Raw genomic sequence first — 16,677 nt, forward strand, 5'->3', positions numbered from 1 at the left:
TTATTTTTCACAATATAACTATTGTAGGGTTGTAAAGGTAAAAGAGCCAAACCTTCATTGAGTATTCTAATATTGCCCGTGAGAGACTATACAAAATTGAGAGAGTCCGAAAGTTCCCTCGCCCGCGTGTCTGTTTACTCTTCGTTTGCACAATCTATCTTGTTTGTCTCTTTTTCTTTTCGTCAACCCTTATATTCCCGTCGACTACGGAACAGGCGGTGCGGTCTTGCAATGCCTGTTTGCCTGCGAATCAAACGGCACAACCCGCGAATTCGAATACGACGAGGCCGAACAGAAATACGGACACCCGAACAAACCATAGGAAGGCAGTGGGCGGGGGAGAAGCCTTCGGAAGGAGAGACAGCGTAAAAGTTTTGTCCGTTGCCAGGTGACCGGGCTGAGTTATTAAAGGAGCGCGAGACTAGACGAATTTATATGGAGAGTAGATATAGAAAAAGAATGAAAAGCTGAGAGTGTAGCGATTTTGGAGAGGCCGTCAAGAGCACGTTTTGGTTTTTCCAAAAAGAAAGTGCGATAGAAGGTTTCGCCTTTTTAGTGCTACCTGGCCAAATTGCAGTCAAATTGTCGGAGCAGTAGCCATATTTTTTGGCGTCGTCCGAGACATGTACAACTGCTCAATATTACTGTACTTTTGTTGATATTTATCCATTATGGCAATGCAAAAACAGCAGCTGACGGTACGTATCACTATTGTTTTTGTTTTTTTCAGAGAGGGAGAAATTCTCAAAAACGTATTGCAAGAAGGGGACCTACAAAAATGTTAGTGTTCTCAAAGTGGCTTATTTTAGTCAGAATAATAGAAATTATGAGTCTACATTATAGCAATGCTTCTTTTCCGATTCTAAAGATCAAGATGACACAGTCACCGATGATTTTTGCAATCATTTTGTCGCTTATCAGCTAGTATTTGCGCGTATGTATAACGATTAACATCCGGCTTGAATGAATTTGCAGTCAACTTTCCTGTTTCCTGAATCAGTCGATCACAAACTCTTGTTGCTCCTGTCTTTCTCGAAAATTCAGGGAATGTGTTTGCATGTCGGGTTGTCATTAGCAATGTGACATATGACTATAACATCTGAAATATGAAAATACAAATCACAGAAGTGTGTGACAAGAGAGATCACGATGTGTTTCGCAATTTTTGAAGGTAGCAGTGAGAAGAGAAAACGTCATCAGAATAACAAAAACAGAAATTCATATAGAAACCTATGTGGTTCAAAAGATCAAATCACAGATTTCCAAGCCGAATAATAGAAATTGTGAAGACAATTAGACTAAGAAAAGATCTTATAGGAATCGGATTCCAATGAAAACGTAATGTAATTTGAAACTTTCCAGCATGTTTACTTTCCTACGCAAAAGTGAGAATCCATGTTAGTGACTCACTGTGTTTTGCTTTCTTCCCTTTGTTTTTTGATCAGTTGCATGGCTTTATCACTATATCACTTTACTTTTTCACATGGTCAAATCGAAAACACAACCTGAGACTTATCCAATCCCAGTCAAATTACTGGTTTCAGTTTCTTGAAAATTGGTAGTTATCCAATCGCCATTTTCCGTCTGCCTTCACACTTTTCATCCAACTTCCTTTTTATAACTATGTGTACACATTTCCATTATGCTGTACAGCTATGAAAAGGAAAAGCAATTTGTGGTCATCTATTGAGAAAAAAAGAGAAGAAAAAGCGTCTTCGGCAAGGCTTTTTTCATATGTTCGTAGACATAAGCACATATACGAAAAAGGTCAAAATAGTGCTAGAAGAGGGCACGAAGTTTTACAAAAAGAAACTAAAGAAATTACCTGCTCACAATAGAAGGTCTATTGTAAAAAAAACGTACAATAGCTATTGAGAAAAGATTCAAAAAGAGAAATAAATAGAAATGGTTGTTGAGATCTACGCGATTTCTCTCTGGGGAAGTACTAATGAGCAGCTGGAGACAAATTCTTCAAAATAACAACTTTACTAGTGAGAGATCGGTTTTTTTTCTTGAATTGAATAATTATTCTGTAACAAACGACGTCATTGTCATTATGAAAGAAGGATAATGTTTTCAGGTTGTGGTGAGAGTTCGACCTTTGAATACAGCGGAAAAAGCGAGAAAGGCATTTCAATGCGTCTTTCCATTAGACAAAAGGGTAATTGAAGATATAATGACAGATATGAATTATAAAAATGATCTTATTCAGAGAGTACTACTCGTGGATCCGGAAAAATTTGAGAATAATATCCTCAGGCAAAACCGACAGCATGAAAGGAAATTTGAGTTTGATGCAACATTTGGAGCTGTTTCAAATCAGGTAGATCAATGCTTATTGAGATTTGCAAAAACATGAAGAATTGTTAAGGAGGACGTTCATGAAACCACAACTGGTCCCATAATCGAATCAGTTGTTCAAGGATACAATGCAACTGTTTTTGCTTATGGAGCAACTGGTTCTGGGAAAACGTTTACTATGATAGGTACAAAAGAGAGACCCGGATTGATGACACTAATGACAAAAACATTGTATGAAAAGCTGGATAATCAATATCAAGTTTTACTCTCGTACATGGTAAGAGTCTATACTTGAATTAATGTCAGAAATCGAAAAACTCACAGGAAATCTACAATGAAATAATACGAGATTTGCTCAATCCTAGTGGTGGCGACTTGGAACTATTGGAAGATGAACGAGGAAATATCAGAGTACCTGGCTTGTCATCTGTGAAAGCTCCGAATCTCTCACGAGTAGGTTTTATTCTTCCGTTTTTCAAAAACACAGTCGCATTTTTGAAGAAGCAATCTGTCACTTTTATCCACTGCTAATAATCCTCTTACTATTTCTTTGTAGATCATGCAAATATTGCAAGAAGGCAATCTACGACGCACTCAGGAAGCGACGATGGCGAATAAGACAAGCTCAAGAAGTCACGCGTTGCTCCAGGCAAGATTCAATCTGTGTGATTCACCCTCTCCGACCACGCACTTGATTTTTGTGTTTAATTTTTTGAGTTTTCTCCGAGTTTTCCATAGTTGAGGGACAAAAAACAGACGGAGACAGAAGCTAAAAACACAAAGCTTGGGAAGAAAACGGAAGGGGTTGGAGTTCATTGAATCAGTTTCGAGAAAAATTCGAGACAGTGTCATATTTCAATCTGGGGAAATTGTAAACTGATACACTCTCCCTTCTCCATAAAATTCCGAAAAATATAAACTTGAACTGAAAAACAATGGAGGGATTTTCAGGTGATGATAGTCAAGAATCAAGCACTTCACAGCAAACTTTTCATGATAGACTTGGCGGGATCGGAACGTGCTTCAAACACTCAAGTGGGTTCCTTCTTCTGTTTTTTTTTTCAATTTCAATTCTGTCGGATTGAACTCACCCATTGTAAGTATGCATTTCCTCATTGTCACTTCAGAATCGAGGAATACGTCTGAAGGAAGGAGCCGCCATAAATCGTTCTTTGCTGGCACTTGGGAATGTCATTAACTCTTTGGCTTCAAGTGAGTTGAGAGCCTTTTCCGGATTGGAAAACGATTTGAGTTGAACCCCGAAATTACGATTTGAAAAGGAAATTGAGGGGGGCTTTTTTCTTTTTTATTCCATGTGACGTTTTTGTTCAGAGACTACGAAATATGTCAACTATCGAGATAGCAAACTAACAAGACTCCTGAAAGATTCGCTTGGTAAACTTTGTGATTAATTGAGTGACATGAGAACTTTTATCTATTCCAGGCGGAACTGCAAGGACATGTATGATTGCACACGTGACGCCATCAAGTTCTAATTTTGAAGAGACATATAACACGCTGATGTATGCATCAAGAGCAATGAATATCACAAATAAAGTGCCGGAAATACACCTTGATTCCAATCGGAACATAATTTCTCTTTTCAGCCCGTTCGTAATCGACCTGCCTCTGCGGATCAAGTTTATGCGGAAGCGATGAATGCGATCAGGAAGGAAATGGGATCCCAGATTAAGAATTCGTCATCAATAACTGGAAGTAAGAAAACAGAAGAATGAAGGAAAAGTATATGAAATAAAAGAAAAAATAGTACAAAACCAAGTAAACTTTGCGCGTTGTAGAGAATATTACTAAAATTTCATTTTTTCTTGTTACAATACCATCGTTCGGCTCGGAACTGAATATTTCTGTTTCCTATGGCAAAAAAAACCTTTTCGCCGAGAAACTAACTTTAAAATGTATGCTAAAAATGAATTTATCAATTACAGTAGCTGCAAGGAATGGCTTACCTGAAAGAAGCAGCAGTCGATCTCGTCCAAAGTCCATCTCACGAAATAGCAGTCTGACAAGAGCTCCTGCTCCGGTGCCTGTGAGTGGACAAAAAAAAAGACGTCGTCATAAATTGGTTTCATTTTCAGATAGAACGTGGGCGAGGAGGCTCACTTTTCACACAGCTCAAGGAGCAATATATGACACTGTCGGATAAACAGAAAAGATTGAGGTAATTTGAGCGTCATTTTGTCACATGAAAACATGAAAATTGATACTAATAAGTTGTGTGGATTCAGAGAAAAATTGATGGCAATTAATCAAGAAGCCTACGCTCTGGAAATGTCACTCATCTCAAAGAATGCAATCATCAATGCGTGGGAGAAACATCATCAAGACAAGACGACTGAAAGTATAGAACGATTGAAACAGGATGGTGAAATACAAGTTAGTGATTTCTTGCACTATAGGTACTCATCAAAAGATGTGTTGATAGGAATGCGATTCAACTTCCTATTGAATTTGAGTACATCAAAAACACGATGTGAACTGATTCAGTAGTCAGCAATTCATACTTTTTTTGACAATTGCAAATAATGACCTAACATATTTGAGAAGAAAAAAAAACTTGTTTTCAGCGAGTCCGTCTTGTGGAGCTTTCCGATCAACGAACTAAAGTGGAGAAGGCTTTGAGAAAAGGAGAGGAAAATGCGAGTGGGCTGGAATCCCGGATGCGAAGCCTGGCATCCACTAATGAGCAGCGAGAAGTTGTTAAATTAATGGTGAAGATGGCGGAGATAGAAGCACAGAGTAGGCGTTTCTAACTATTTTTAGTATTCTGGGAAGAGAGTATTTGCAGAAATTTCCGCGTTGTCAGATCTAGCTATCAAGGGACTCATTATGGATAGAACCGACACGTCGATTGCCAAACTTCAAAAGTATGAAATGGTCGCTGATAAACTGATTGACGGAAAATTAGATGGTAGGAGTCGAGATACTTTTATCAATATATAATTTCACTCATCAAAACTCAAATTCAGATCCCGACCGTAAGAAACTGGAAGAAGAATATCGAGTGATTAAAAACCAATTCCACTATCACCTGCTTCCACTGAAAAACATTCAAACAACGGTCTCGTGGAATTCAATGTTACTTCCAAAAATTAATAACAATAACAATACGATCATGATAGAAGAAAGGTATGATTGAGGGTTTCCGGTTATTGTTTATCAAGATATCAGGTGCATCTGTAATTGTTTATGATACGGGTTGACTAGTTATTTGATACTGTCTGAATTGTTTTGTTCCGGTTCTTTTAGACGGGATCATTGTTCGGTTTGGAAAAATTCAACAGAACATTCCAACGTTTTCAGATTGATGACAGCCACGAAAAAGAAATCCGAAAGCTCATTACCACTTATTGCCAATGGAAGAGAAAAATATCCTTCCTCTTCTGCAGATTCTACAACTGATGGTAACTAATTCCTTATTAACATAACAGAAGAACACAATTACTTCAGATGATCGACTCAACTCTCCGGTTACTGAACGTTTGCCAAACATTTGAAAATCTCACTTTGATTTATTACTTTTTTATTGTATCTCATCACATTTGCCCATTTCTTTCATACTTTTTACTAGTTTCTTTCTTTTGCAGTTTCGAGTATTTCAACGATTTGTGATTCTCTTTTTTCTAACTTTTCGAACAAAAAACTGAACAAAATGACTTTCTTTTCATGAAAAATTACAAAATGCAATAAAATAGTTTTCTCGACTTTTCTCAAACGACAATCTCTCTCCAGACGAATCCGTTCACAAATCCAACTTGAGTCATGTTCTCGTCGAAGAGCTCCAATGTACGTTTTCCGTTTTCCTCACATTTCACCATCAGCATAAAACTACCGGCAAGCTCAATCGGGAGACGAAGTTGCTCGATTTCTCTTAGCTCACGCAACTTGATGTTAGTAGTCAGTTGGATCATTGAAGCCATGACCTTGGTGATCTCGGGTACGTGAGAGACCTGTAAAATTATTTGTGTGTGAAATCAAGATAGATAAATCTCTCACTTTCTCTGGATTACGATCAACAAGTAGAAAGAAGACTGTTCCTTCCTTATTTTTTCCGAGTGTCATCACCGTATCCTCTCCTAGAATTCCAGCCAAATGAGTTGAATCGAGGGAGACCTTCTCGCAATCATGAAGCAACAAATCACACTTCTTTTGTGTCGCAACCGGCACCTGAAAAGAAGCAGATAATGAGGATGTAATGCATCAATAGCTAATCGGTGGTACCTGAATAGCCGTTGCACAGTAGTCAATGCCATCGACCATTGTTCGGATAGGATGAAGACCGACGGCTGCTGGCAATGTACCCTTTCGAACATGCTCGATTTGTTGGAACAAAGAGTTCTCCATAAAATAATCCTTTGAGTATCGGATGAGGTCCGGAACAACCACAGTAAGAATTTCCATCCTGGGCAGTGACAATGGCTGGTATTTCTCAGGAAGTGGGCAGCGCTTTTATACAGCGGCATGGAGAGTTTTTTGAAGTCAGTTATCGTTTTTCCTGTTGGGAAATAGTAAAGTGCATCTTCCGTTCAATTCAGCCAATTTCCGGAGGGAGGCGAACATTTGAAAAAGTTCGTTTTTTTTTCAGATGAATCGTGACTTTTTCTTCTAACAGCGAAACAACAACTACTACGTTCTGAAATTATCCTGAGTCTCAAAACTAATTGAACAAAAAAGAAGATTTTCTAAACAAATCATGCAGTTCTTTATTAAAAACCTGTAAAACAAATGTCACATTTTTGTTCCGAAAAATCGAATTATCAAAAAAAACTGTTACTCTACCCCAGTGGAATCAATCCACTTCACAAAAGTAAAATATCCTCACGTACAGTTGTAACACGCAAAAAAACTTTTACAAAACTACTGTCATTGAGAATCTACTCAAGTAGAGCCCGAAGTTAACAATTATCAAGATTGGAATGATATGAAATGTTTGCGTGGTGCTTTCATTTGAGTTGCGATCTATTTGATCATCTACTCTTGATTGGGGGGAGGACCTGCACTAACCCGCCAAATTATTTTGATCAAATCTTTACCGCCGACGAGTCCTGTCGCCGCTTAACGGCTCATTTCGTCTCACTAACTCTCCGCGCAATTCACACTTTGATCATGGGAGAGTTTATTAATCACCTCTCGCACATTTTTTAAATTAGAAACTTATTACTGATATCGGTTACTATTTTCAAAGTTCTTGGATTTTTTTTTACTTCATGATGATAATTATTCAATTATAGCTGTTTTAAATCTTTTGCTCTGTAAATGCGTTGCCCATAACAAATATTGTTTCCAACGTGCTTATCGAAAACTTAATTTACAAAGAAACCGAATTTAATCCAATTTTTCATTTTGGAGAATACATTCGCCATATGGCTTTTGACCCGGTCTAATTTCTTTCATTGTCCCCTGTTGTTGGGCTCTTTTGTTTTAACTTACAAGTAACCCGCTAACCCTTCTCTTTTCATCCGCTCTTTCCTATTGTTTTCGTGTTACCCGATTCTTGAGTCTCACATGCTCATCTTATCTCATTATGGTACTAGAATCAGATGAACACGTAGAATAGAGAGAGCTCTTTGAAGTGTGTATGTCAACATGATTCCAAATGGCACAGTATCAATGTCGTCTTTCGTTTATCTACTGCGAGACGACATTTTCTGAGATACGATTGTATTTGCTCGATTAATTCAAACAGAACAAATCCTCAAATCAAAAAATCCTCCCACTCTCACTTTTCGGAAGGTTTTTTGCTATCAAACTTTTTTTACTCGGCGTTTCCCTTCAACTTATGTATCCAATCGTCTAACGACAGGTGATTTTTACTCTTTCTTCTTGGTACCGACTAAGAAGTCGGCTCTTTTGAGCAACATATGCGCACCGGCCTTGTAATGTATATTCTCTAGGTTTTGATGTTCTTCCGGAACAGTTTACAACTTGAACAGACACTGTTTTAATAATTCGTCAGACTGTTCTTACCGGATTTTAGATTTGCATCATCTGGCCTTTCCTCTTGGGAACGTCAATAAGAGGTATCCCCTCATTAATCAACGAATGAAAGAATGTCTGTCTCGAGGGTCTCACAATGTGTGATTTTTTTATTTAGTGCCTCCTAACCCCATCGAATATGCACACCTATGTCCTACTTCTTGTCCCAAGTGGTACTACGACGCACCGGCTATTCGGACTGTACTAGAGTGACCAACTCTTCTCACTTTCCATCACTCTACAATTCAAACAAGGAATTAAGGCGGCATGCGTGAGCCATGTTTGTCGTCCACGTTCACGCATCATCTTGCGGTTTTACAACCCTCTGATAAATGCTCGAGAGTGTTAGCTGAATAGCTCATTTCATTGTTCCATACTTGATGGCTTTTTATTGGTACGTGACTCAAGAGAGTGTTTGGACACAAAATGTGTTGCATTGATCTTCCGTACTATGTCTCATAATTATGTTGATAGGCATCTAGACCACTTTTGATCGTTTGACAAGGTGACGACCTTGTCACATAAGATATGATAACCGCATAGTGTATTCACAGAGTAAATACTCAGAAACTTTGTGGAGTGACCAGGGCATGTACCAAGACACTCACCATCCTGCAGTAAGTTATAGAGATTTGCTATTTCACCTGTAGCCAATGCAAATAGTTGGTTTTTCAACCAGTGTTAATTTATTCGGTGCAAATCTAGACTCCCCAATCTATTCCATCATTTTTGTTTTCTACACAATCTCCCATTTTCCCAGCCTTTTATATTCGACTTTTCTCCTCATTAAAGTTTCCTGCCAAAAAGACACTCATTTTCTCATGCACAAACACTCACTCACAGTCTCCCACACCACACCAAACATGGAGAGAGGGCGACGGTGTCAATCAATAAGAAACGTGCAGTTCTCGAAAATACAAGGGGTGCCACAGTGACCTGACCCGCTTTTGGCGGGAAAACGCTGTCTGTGTCTCTCATCTCTCGCTGTCCGCGCGGACCATCTCCTCACTATCGACTATCTTTGCCCCGTCGACCTCTTCCTCCTCCTCCTTTCCGCACAGTGTGTGTATGTGTGTGCGCGGACCGCATCGACAGATCATTCGAGCGCTCGCATTGGCAGGGCCGGTGAGTCCGCTCTCCTCATTCTTCTCCTCTCCCAACATTAGACGTGGTGGCGGGGTTCTGCGCGGGGTTACCAGATGGGCGACTCATTTTGCTACCCTAACATTCAGTCACCATCTGCTTTTATTCCGTTTTGCTCTGTTCTGTCCACACAATGTCCACCATTCCTACGTGTGCGTTTTCTCAGTGGATCACTATGCTTCACGTCACTTTTTCATGTCTATTTACCGATTTCCTAACGGTTTTCGTCACCTTTTCGCTCATCCACTTATCTTTTGATTATAAATCCCCTCTCGAATTTCAACGTTTCATCATTATTTCTATTTTCAGAAGCTATGTTGGGTGTACCTTTCATTGATCGGTGGCTCTCCAATACATTTAAACCCAAAACCTTCGACGATGCTGTGGACCGTCTCAGTTATGTCACCACCGCTACTCTCCTCACCTTCTTTTCCATCATGGTCTCCTGCAAGCAGTAAGTGATTCTCGAGGGGTATTACAGCAATTGCATCATCCTCAAAAAATACCGTACTCCTTTTAAACCATTTCCGTTCGAGAATGAGCACACCAAATGCTCTTTCTCTTTTACGGTTCAATTGCGCCGACGACCCATAGGAAACGAGGTGCGCGAGATAGAATAAGCGGGTGTTTGTATTTGCACATCTTCGATTTCGATGGTTGTGGTGCTCGTTGCGTCGAATCTTTGTATGAATAAATTATTTTTTGAAGCGCGATGTGTTAATGTGTCACGTTGATTGATATCGACAGGAAACGTTACAAAACCACAGCCTGAGAAAACAATCTGTCATTATTAAGGGGAATACTTGAGATGGGGAGAGCAATCTAAGCCTAGACCAGCAGTAAACACGTAGAATAATAAACATATTCTTTGTTTTGCAGATACGTAGGATCAGCAATCCAATGTTGGATGCCAATGGAGTTCAAAGGTGGCTGGGAACAATATGCTGAAGACTACTGCTTCATCCAGAACACATTCTTCATCCCGGAACGATCTGAGATCCCAGGCGACGTTGAGGACCGACAGAAAGCGGAAATCGGCTACTACCAGTGGGTGCCAATTGTCCTTGCCATCCAAGCTTTCATGTTCTACTTGCCATCATGGATCTGGTCTTCACTCTACAAGCAATGCGGACTTGACTTCCCATCGGTAATCAGTGAAGCCGAAGCTCTCCGTTCAAGTGACTCGGATACACGCAAGAAGGGGATCAGCAAACTCGTTGCATTCATTGAAGACATTCTGGAGACACGCTCAAAGAACGAATACGGTCGCTTCTACTGCTACAGATTCGGAAAGGGACTTGGATCAATGACCTCAGTGCTCTACATCTGCATCAAGCTTATGTACCTTGCCAATGTGTTCATCCAGTTCATCATCCTCAACAAATTCCTTGGAAACGAGACATTCCTCTGGGGATTCCACACCTTTGCTGATCTGTATGCTGGACGTGAATGGCAAGATTCTGGAGTGTTTCCACGTGTTACCCTCTGTGACTTCTCGGTACGAAAGCTGGCCAACGTGCACCGCTACACAGTCCAATGCGTACTCATGATCAACATGTTTAACGAGAAGATCTACTTGTTCATCTGGTTCTGGTTTGTCTTCGTGCTCATCACCACACTGGTCAACACCATCTGTACTATCTGGAGATTGAGCATCGACAGCTCCCGTCACAACTACATCAGATCTCTTCTCAGCGGAGGACAACACAACATGAAAGACGAACGCTTCCCAATTGGAAAGTTCACCAACCACGGACTCAAGCAAGACGGTGTCCTCTTGATGCGTTTCATCGACGATCATGCCGGAGCAATGGTTACCAAGGAAATCTGCTCGAGCTTGTTCCAAAACTACCTCCAAAACGTAAGTTGTAGTTGTGGTTACCTAAAACGATTCCAACACCCAGCTAGATTTCAGGATCCGTACGCCCGTCCTGTCCACCATGGCCATTCCACCAAGTCGACATCCCCAGGGATTGAGGAGGGACCCCATGAGCATCTCTACACTCCAGAGAAGATGGGACTGATGGTTCCAGATTATCCAATCAAACAAGCTTAAACTAACCATCTCTCAACCTTTCAACCAATTCAATTCTCAACAAATAATTTCGAATCTCACTTGTCTACTGTCTCTTATTATCACTTTCTCACTGTGTTTGTCTTATTTTCTATTTTCTCTTTGTAACTCTGTAACTTTTTGCTATTTCTAGAGCTAGTTGGCAGCATTACGACCTTTATTTCTTGTAAATTACTCAGTGTACCACATTGTCATTCAATCCCCCCCCCAAACCCTCTGTCTCGAATACTTCATGTCATGTTGACCAAGCCTCTGTTTTTTTTCCGAAACTTATTTTCTTAACTAGATTTCTAAAATCTTTATCTCGATTATATCACTCATCCCCCACTCCTCGACATTTTCAAATTTTGTTATCAAACATTACGAGTTTACGTATGTAACAATAAAACACTTTTTGAGAATTCTATTCAATTCTTAACATTTTTTCAAGAAACATAAAACACAGATACGTATCAATGGGACAATAATATATAGACAAATGCTGTAAGTTATGGCATACGGAAGGTGCGGCAGATTCCAGTGTTAGTGTCACATGATGTTCCAGCAGGACAGATAGTGCTGCATCCAATTGATACGGGGCCATTAAAAGCGGTACGGAAGTTACGGCATACTCCTGGAAATAAAAAGTGAAAAAAAAACTTTGGAAAGTTTGGAACTTCCAAGTTGTGAATTACGGTAAAACCTCTGATAGAGGTGCCCGCAGCACATCCTATTAAACGCGGTATATCTTTTTTCTCAAAAGAGATATGAAAAAATTGACAACAGACAAAATGTAGCTGAATACTTATAAAATATTTCTTCAGTTGGAAAAAATTTGATAGCTTTCGAGGCAGTTGAGATATCATACAGTAGCGAGATAAATGTCAATGTGATTTTTCATATTTTCTATAAAACGAGAAAATAGATAGAACTCGAAACAATCCTAGGCTTGTTTCTATGCTTGATTAGGGGTCCAAACCCATGTAGGAAAACTAAAGGTCTCCTAAACTTTTACATAATATACATCTTCGCCTGTCTAGTCATATTTCGTCAATGTCTGACTTCTTGCCGTCACAAGCTTCCCATATTTGGCACGAAGCCGAGCTCAATTTTACATTAAAAAAAAGATTACCCATGCATACAAGGCTTACTAGTTAGTATTTCTAATCTCAAAGTCTCACCTGTATTGGTATCACACAATGCTGGAGAAACACATGCTGGATTGCAGTTGAACGATTGAGAGTTGGCAAAGCTCACCAAAAGAGCTACGGCAAACAAAGTATAGAATAATCTGAACATGGTTAGCGACAAAAGTGAAAAACTGACAAAAATTTGTTGTTAGTGTGTAAGTTTTGTACTGAACGTTTCGTCTGTTTGCGCTCAAGACTGTTTACTGCTGCAAACATTGAATTTTCCAGTTGTGATACTAGTTGCGCACACAGCCAATCCTTCTCAAGGCTCAAATAGAAAGTGATGTTTTGTTCTCGATCAATATTTTCCAGGTTTCGATTCAAATCATTTATTCAAGAAAAGCGTCGTCAGGTGTCGTCAAAGTCAAGAAATGGTAACAGAACAAATTCAAAAAATGTACAAATCAAACAAGTCTCACAACAGTTCCCACAAAATCTTTTAAAAGCTGCTGGAGCTAAGCTCGGGGTATACCAAAGAATAATATGAAACCAGTATTCTATTTTCGATGTTTGCAGATTGGTCGTCAGAGAAAATGAAATGTTATCTTTCATAAAGATTCTCACAATTTCATAGCCTGACTTCCAACCAGCAAACAAAGTCAATCATACCAATAAAACTAAGAGTGTGGAAAGTTTGAATCATGAAGTAAGGAAATCAGTTTTTCAAGTAATTTTTTTTGATTTCCGTATCCATTCTTCAACCTTCCCTACAGTCTTAATAAAACCAGATGGATCTAACCCGAAATATGCTACAAACAAATACACCTGTACTAGAAAGATCCGGACTGGCCAGATAGAGTGAAAAAATACGTGAGGTAAAAAATAAATGAGGTGGTGCAACACGTCCAGCGTGAGGTGGTGAGGTGAGGTCCAATAAATGAGTGCCAAATATAATACAGCCAAATAAAGTGATCAAAATATGGTATTGTAGGGGGAGAAAGATATGATTTGATTAAGATGAGGTGAAGAGTTGAGGTGAAGGTGAGGGTGAGGTCTGATACAAGAGAGGTGATGAGTAGATGTGAGGTATTATGCAAAAAGAGAAGTTTTCAGTCAACGTGGGGATTGGGGTGAGTGAAAACTTTGAGGTCAGATACAATTCTAGACTAATAGAGAGCTTTTTTGTTTTTTTCTGAATTTTTTTGTCCTATACGATTATCTAATGCCAAATAAATATGTTAGTGTACAGCTGGATACAGTCTGTAACTTCCCGTCGTTATTGCATTTGTCTTCACCAGGAAGTTGTGCACATTGTTGCGTCCAGCGCACAGAATGAAGACTTGTGAAATAATGGAAATTTGAGTGATTGCAACTTCTTGAAGAAGTAATGATGACCAATTTGATGATTTTGACGACGGTTAACGACGAATTTCAGAAGACGTGATTTGAATCATTTTTTGTTGAATAGACTGAAAAATTGGAAATGTTTTTCGAGCTTCCTTTTACTAGCTGGGTTTACCTGACTGTTCTAGAGAGTAAATATGTATCCGACATTTTGCAATGGAGCAAGTCGGGGGCCCAAGGAGAGTTCTGAAAACATGCTATTACTAGAGTCATATACAAACATTTGAAGAGAAAAGCTATAGAAACTACCGTACCACTCCCCCTTATTTCAATACTTTTAAAACGCGCCTACATCCAATTACTCTGAAGCTACCGTACCCCTCGATTTCTTATTATGTCCTTCATTGGAAATGAACTATATAATAAAATATTGCAATAAATCTTTCAATACGTTTCGCAATAAAAAAACGTCGTCTTTCTCTTCTATGCGAATTTCTATTCGGCATTGCAATAATAATTCACCCACGTATTGCAATAAATCAAAGTCACCTACATTGAAATGTCAGTTTTGAGTTTTTCTGATGAAAATTCTAGTTTGAGTGACATGAACTACATTTACTCGACAACCTACAACTATCAGAAACCTACAACTATGCTCCGCTGGAATTGGTCTACCAACCGACCGCTCCATGTCTCTGAAACTAACGTACCTTCCAGCACATAAAGAATATGTAGGTGTTGCAGACCAACCAATTCTTGATTAAGATCCGGATTGTATGCGAAGTGCTCGGGAAGTGTGAATGCAAGTACAAACTATGACATTCCTCTGAAACTCGGTTATTTTTGAAAATAAAAGATGGAGCAAAACGAACAACGAGAACGTAGGAGAAGAATAAAACGAGAAAGTTGGAAAAGAAAATGAAATGGCTCATTTGTGTTTTTCTTCTTGGGTACTGCCCCGTCTTCTGTCATGAAGAAGGAGCAGTATTTGGAAAATGGAATATGAAGAGGCAGGCACCAAACTGGTCGTCGACAGACATTCATTACATCGAAAGTATTTCCAGGCGCCAACAATTGGATGGATGGCCATTCCAAGATCCGCGAATGGGCGAAATGAAAAAAGACCTCCGTCGACGTCCCATAAAGAAGGAGAACCTTAAAAGAGCACGGGGGAAGTTGAAGCCAATTTCTTATATGGGCGTGGTAAGAACGCGCAGAAAACGACTAGTATCGGATGACGAATCCTAAAGCCCGCATCCAAGTTGAGCATCCACTTGCTCGGCGCATTTCCTGCTTCCAGGCGACATGTTAAATGTACGTTACAAGTAGAAAAGAGAAAACAAAAGAGAAAAACGAACAGGGCCCATAATTTTTAGCCTCGAGGTTTGTCGATGGAAAAGACCAACTGACGGAAAATACGAAAACACGCCTTGCTTTTATGGGGGCCAAAGCGCGACGTCGCGGCTCCGCCCCTCGCGGCCGCGATTTGCATATTCGCGCCCGACCCCTCCTCCCGGTGCCAACACGATATTGCCGACGTGGTGTTAATCGATTCAAAAACGAACTGTGGGGGCTGGACTTCATTTCATTTTCGAAAAAAAAAATCGTATAGCTACAGTACTCCGGTCAATAGAAGTAGGTACAGAAATGGGTGGAGACAAGTGTAAAGCAGAAAAAAATCAGAGATGATTGAAAAGTTCTTCTTCTGGGAAATGGGGTGATTCAAGAGATGGGCAGTGACAGATACGGTAGGTTTGCTGGGAATCCACAAAAACTGGTTCCTTCTGAAAATAGAGTTGAGATGTGTCCACATACAGGATTGGTTCGAGGAATTCTTTTGGAAAAAAACTATCAACTGACGGACAGGTACGGTAGTGACGACTTGATGATAGGGGAAACGAACATTTGAATTGCACGACAGCAAATTGGACTTGATCTTACTTGCTTTCTTTTTGATTTCGAATAGTTTTCGTTCTTTCAAACTTTTGTAATTCAAAATCGTGACCATGAGAATTTGTGGCAACCATTCCTAATTAGTTCCAATTATCCTTAATGTTGTTCCCACTAATTTTTAGTCATATTTTATTTTGAAAAATAGTTTCGATTTCCCATACTTATCTGTAATTTTATCCAGAATGTTATGAGAAACTGGAGAAGGTTTTGGTATAAACTTCTCCGTATAACTTCAATAGATTTTCAAGTATCCTCTCAAGGGGTTTGTTCCAGATCCTCGCCTCTTCAGATTTCTCGATGACCTTACCTGTCAAAAAAAGACAAAAAATTCGAATTCCCCCTGTCGAAATAGCGATTCCATACACTCCATTTTACGAGAACATTGTTCATCCCAATTTTGTCAACCAGTTTTCCATCCCCTTTTTGATTGACTCTCTCTCGCCCTTTTCTATTCTCATTTTTCATCGTGTGAGGTCTTTTCATTCTTTTCGCTTGAGTATTCAATACACGATATGCCGCCTGGTGTCATGTTCTTCTTCGAATTGTTCTTCTTCAACACCCATAAAATGCGAAAAAAAAGAGTTCTGGCAAGGGAGCCAGAAAATGAATCGAAGAATAATTCATGGGTCGTATATGACGAAAAAGAATGACTATAGGACATTCGAGTCGTCTCTGACAGGTTTTTGCAGTATAATATATAGTGTGCACACGTTTGATGATGAATCATGGAAATAGAACATGTCTTCCGAAAAAGAAAAA

The 16,677-nt window shown here is 39.5% G+C and overlaps 4 protein-coding genes across 4 annotated transcripts; 2 read left to right on the forward strand and 2 right to left on the reverse strand.

The window, feature by feature from the left end:
• Positions 1–2,176: 2,176 nt before the first annotated feature.
• GCK72_024499 (uncharacterized protein) lies at positions 2,177–5,816 on the forward strand (the record flags this gene model as incomplete). The annotated part of the gene is made up of 17 exons (XM_053735919.1): positions 2,177–2,323; positions 2,372–2,578; positions 2,626–2,754; positions 2,858–2,950; positions 3,253–3,336; positions 3,429–3,513; positions 3,634–3,696; positions 3,746–3,858; positions 3,909–4,017; positions 4,248–4,348; positions 4,398–4,480; positions 4,548–4,695; positions 4,887–5,058; positions 5,108–5,230; positions 5,289–5,448; positions 5,623–5,723; positions 5,770–5,816. The coding sequence occupies 17 exons, from the start codon at positions 2,177–2,179 to the stop codon at positions 5,814–5,816; spliced, it is 1,965 nt and encodes a 654-aa protein (XP_053579485.1).
• A 213-nt stretch (positions 5,817–6,029) lies between these two features.
• Positions 6,030–6,720, reverse strand: GCK72_024500 (uncharacterized protein; the record flags this gene model as incomplete). The annotated part of the gene is made up of 3 exons (XM_003118210.1): positions 6,030–6,269; positions 6,316–6,486; positions 6,541–6,720. 3 exons carry the CDS (start codon positions 6,718–6,720, stop codon positions 6,030–6,032), a joined length of 591 nt encoding a protein of 196 aa, XP_003118258.1.
• Positions 6,721–9,752: 3,032 nt separating this feature from the next.
• Positions 9,753–11,494, forward strand: GCK72_024501 (uncharacterized protein; the record flags this gene model as incomplete). Its single annotated transcript, XM_003117679.1, has 3 exons — positions 9,753–9,892; positions 10,318–11,299; positions 11,354–11,494. The coding sequence occupies 3 exons, from the start codon at positions 9,753–9,755 to the stop codon at positions 11,492–11,494; spliced, it is 1,263 nt and encodes a 420-aa protein (XP_003117727.1).
• A 506-nt stretch (positions 11,495–12,000) lies between these two features.
• GCK72_024502 (uncharacterized protein) lies at positions 12,001–12,790 on the reverse strand (the record flags this gene model as incomplete). The annotated part of the gene is made up of 2 exons (XM_003117980.2): positions 12,001–12,125; positions 12,673–12,790. The coding sequence occupies 2 exons, from the start codon at positions 12,788–12,790 to the stop codon at positions 12,001–12,003; spliced, it is 243 nt and encodes an 80-aa protein (XP_003118028.2).
• Positions 12,791–16,677: the final 3,887 nt, after the last annotated feature.

Source organism: Caenorhabditis remanei, chromosome X (assembly GCF_010183535.1).
Source record: "Caenorhabditis remanei strain PX506 chromosome X, whole genome shotgun sequence".
NCBI lineage: Eukaryota > Metazoa > Nematoda > Chromadorea > Rhabditida > Rhabditidae > Caenorhabditis > Caenorhabditis remanei.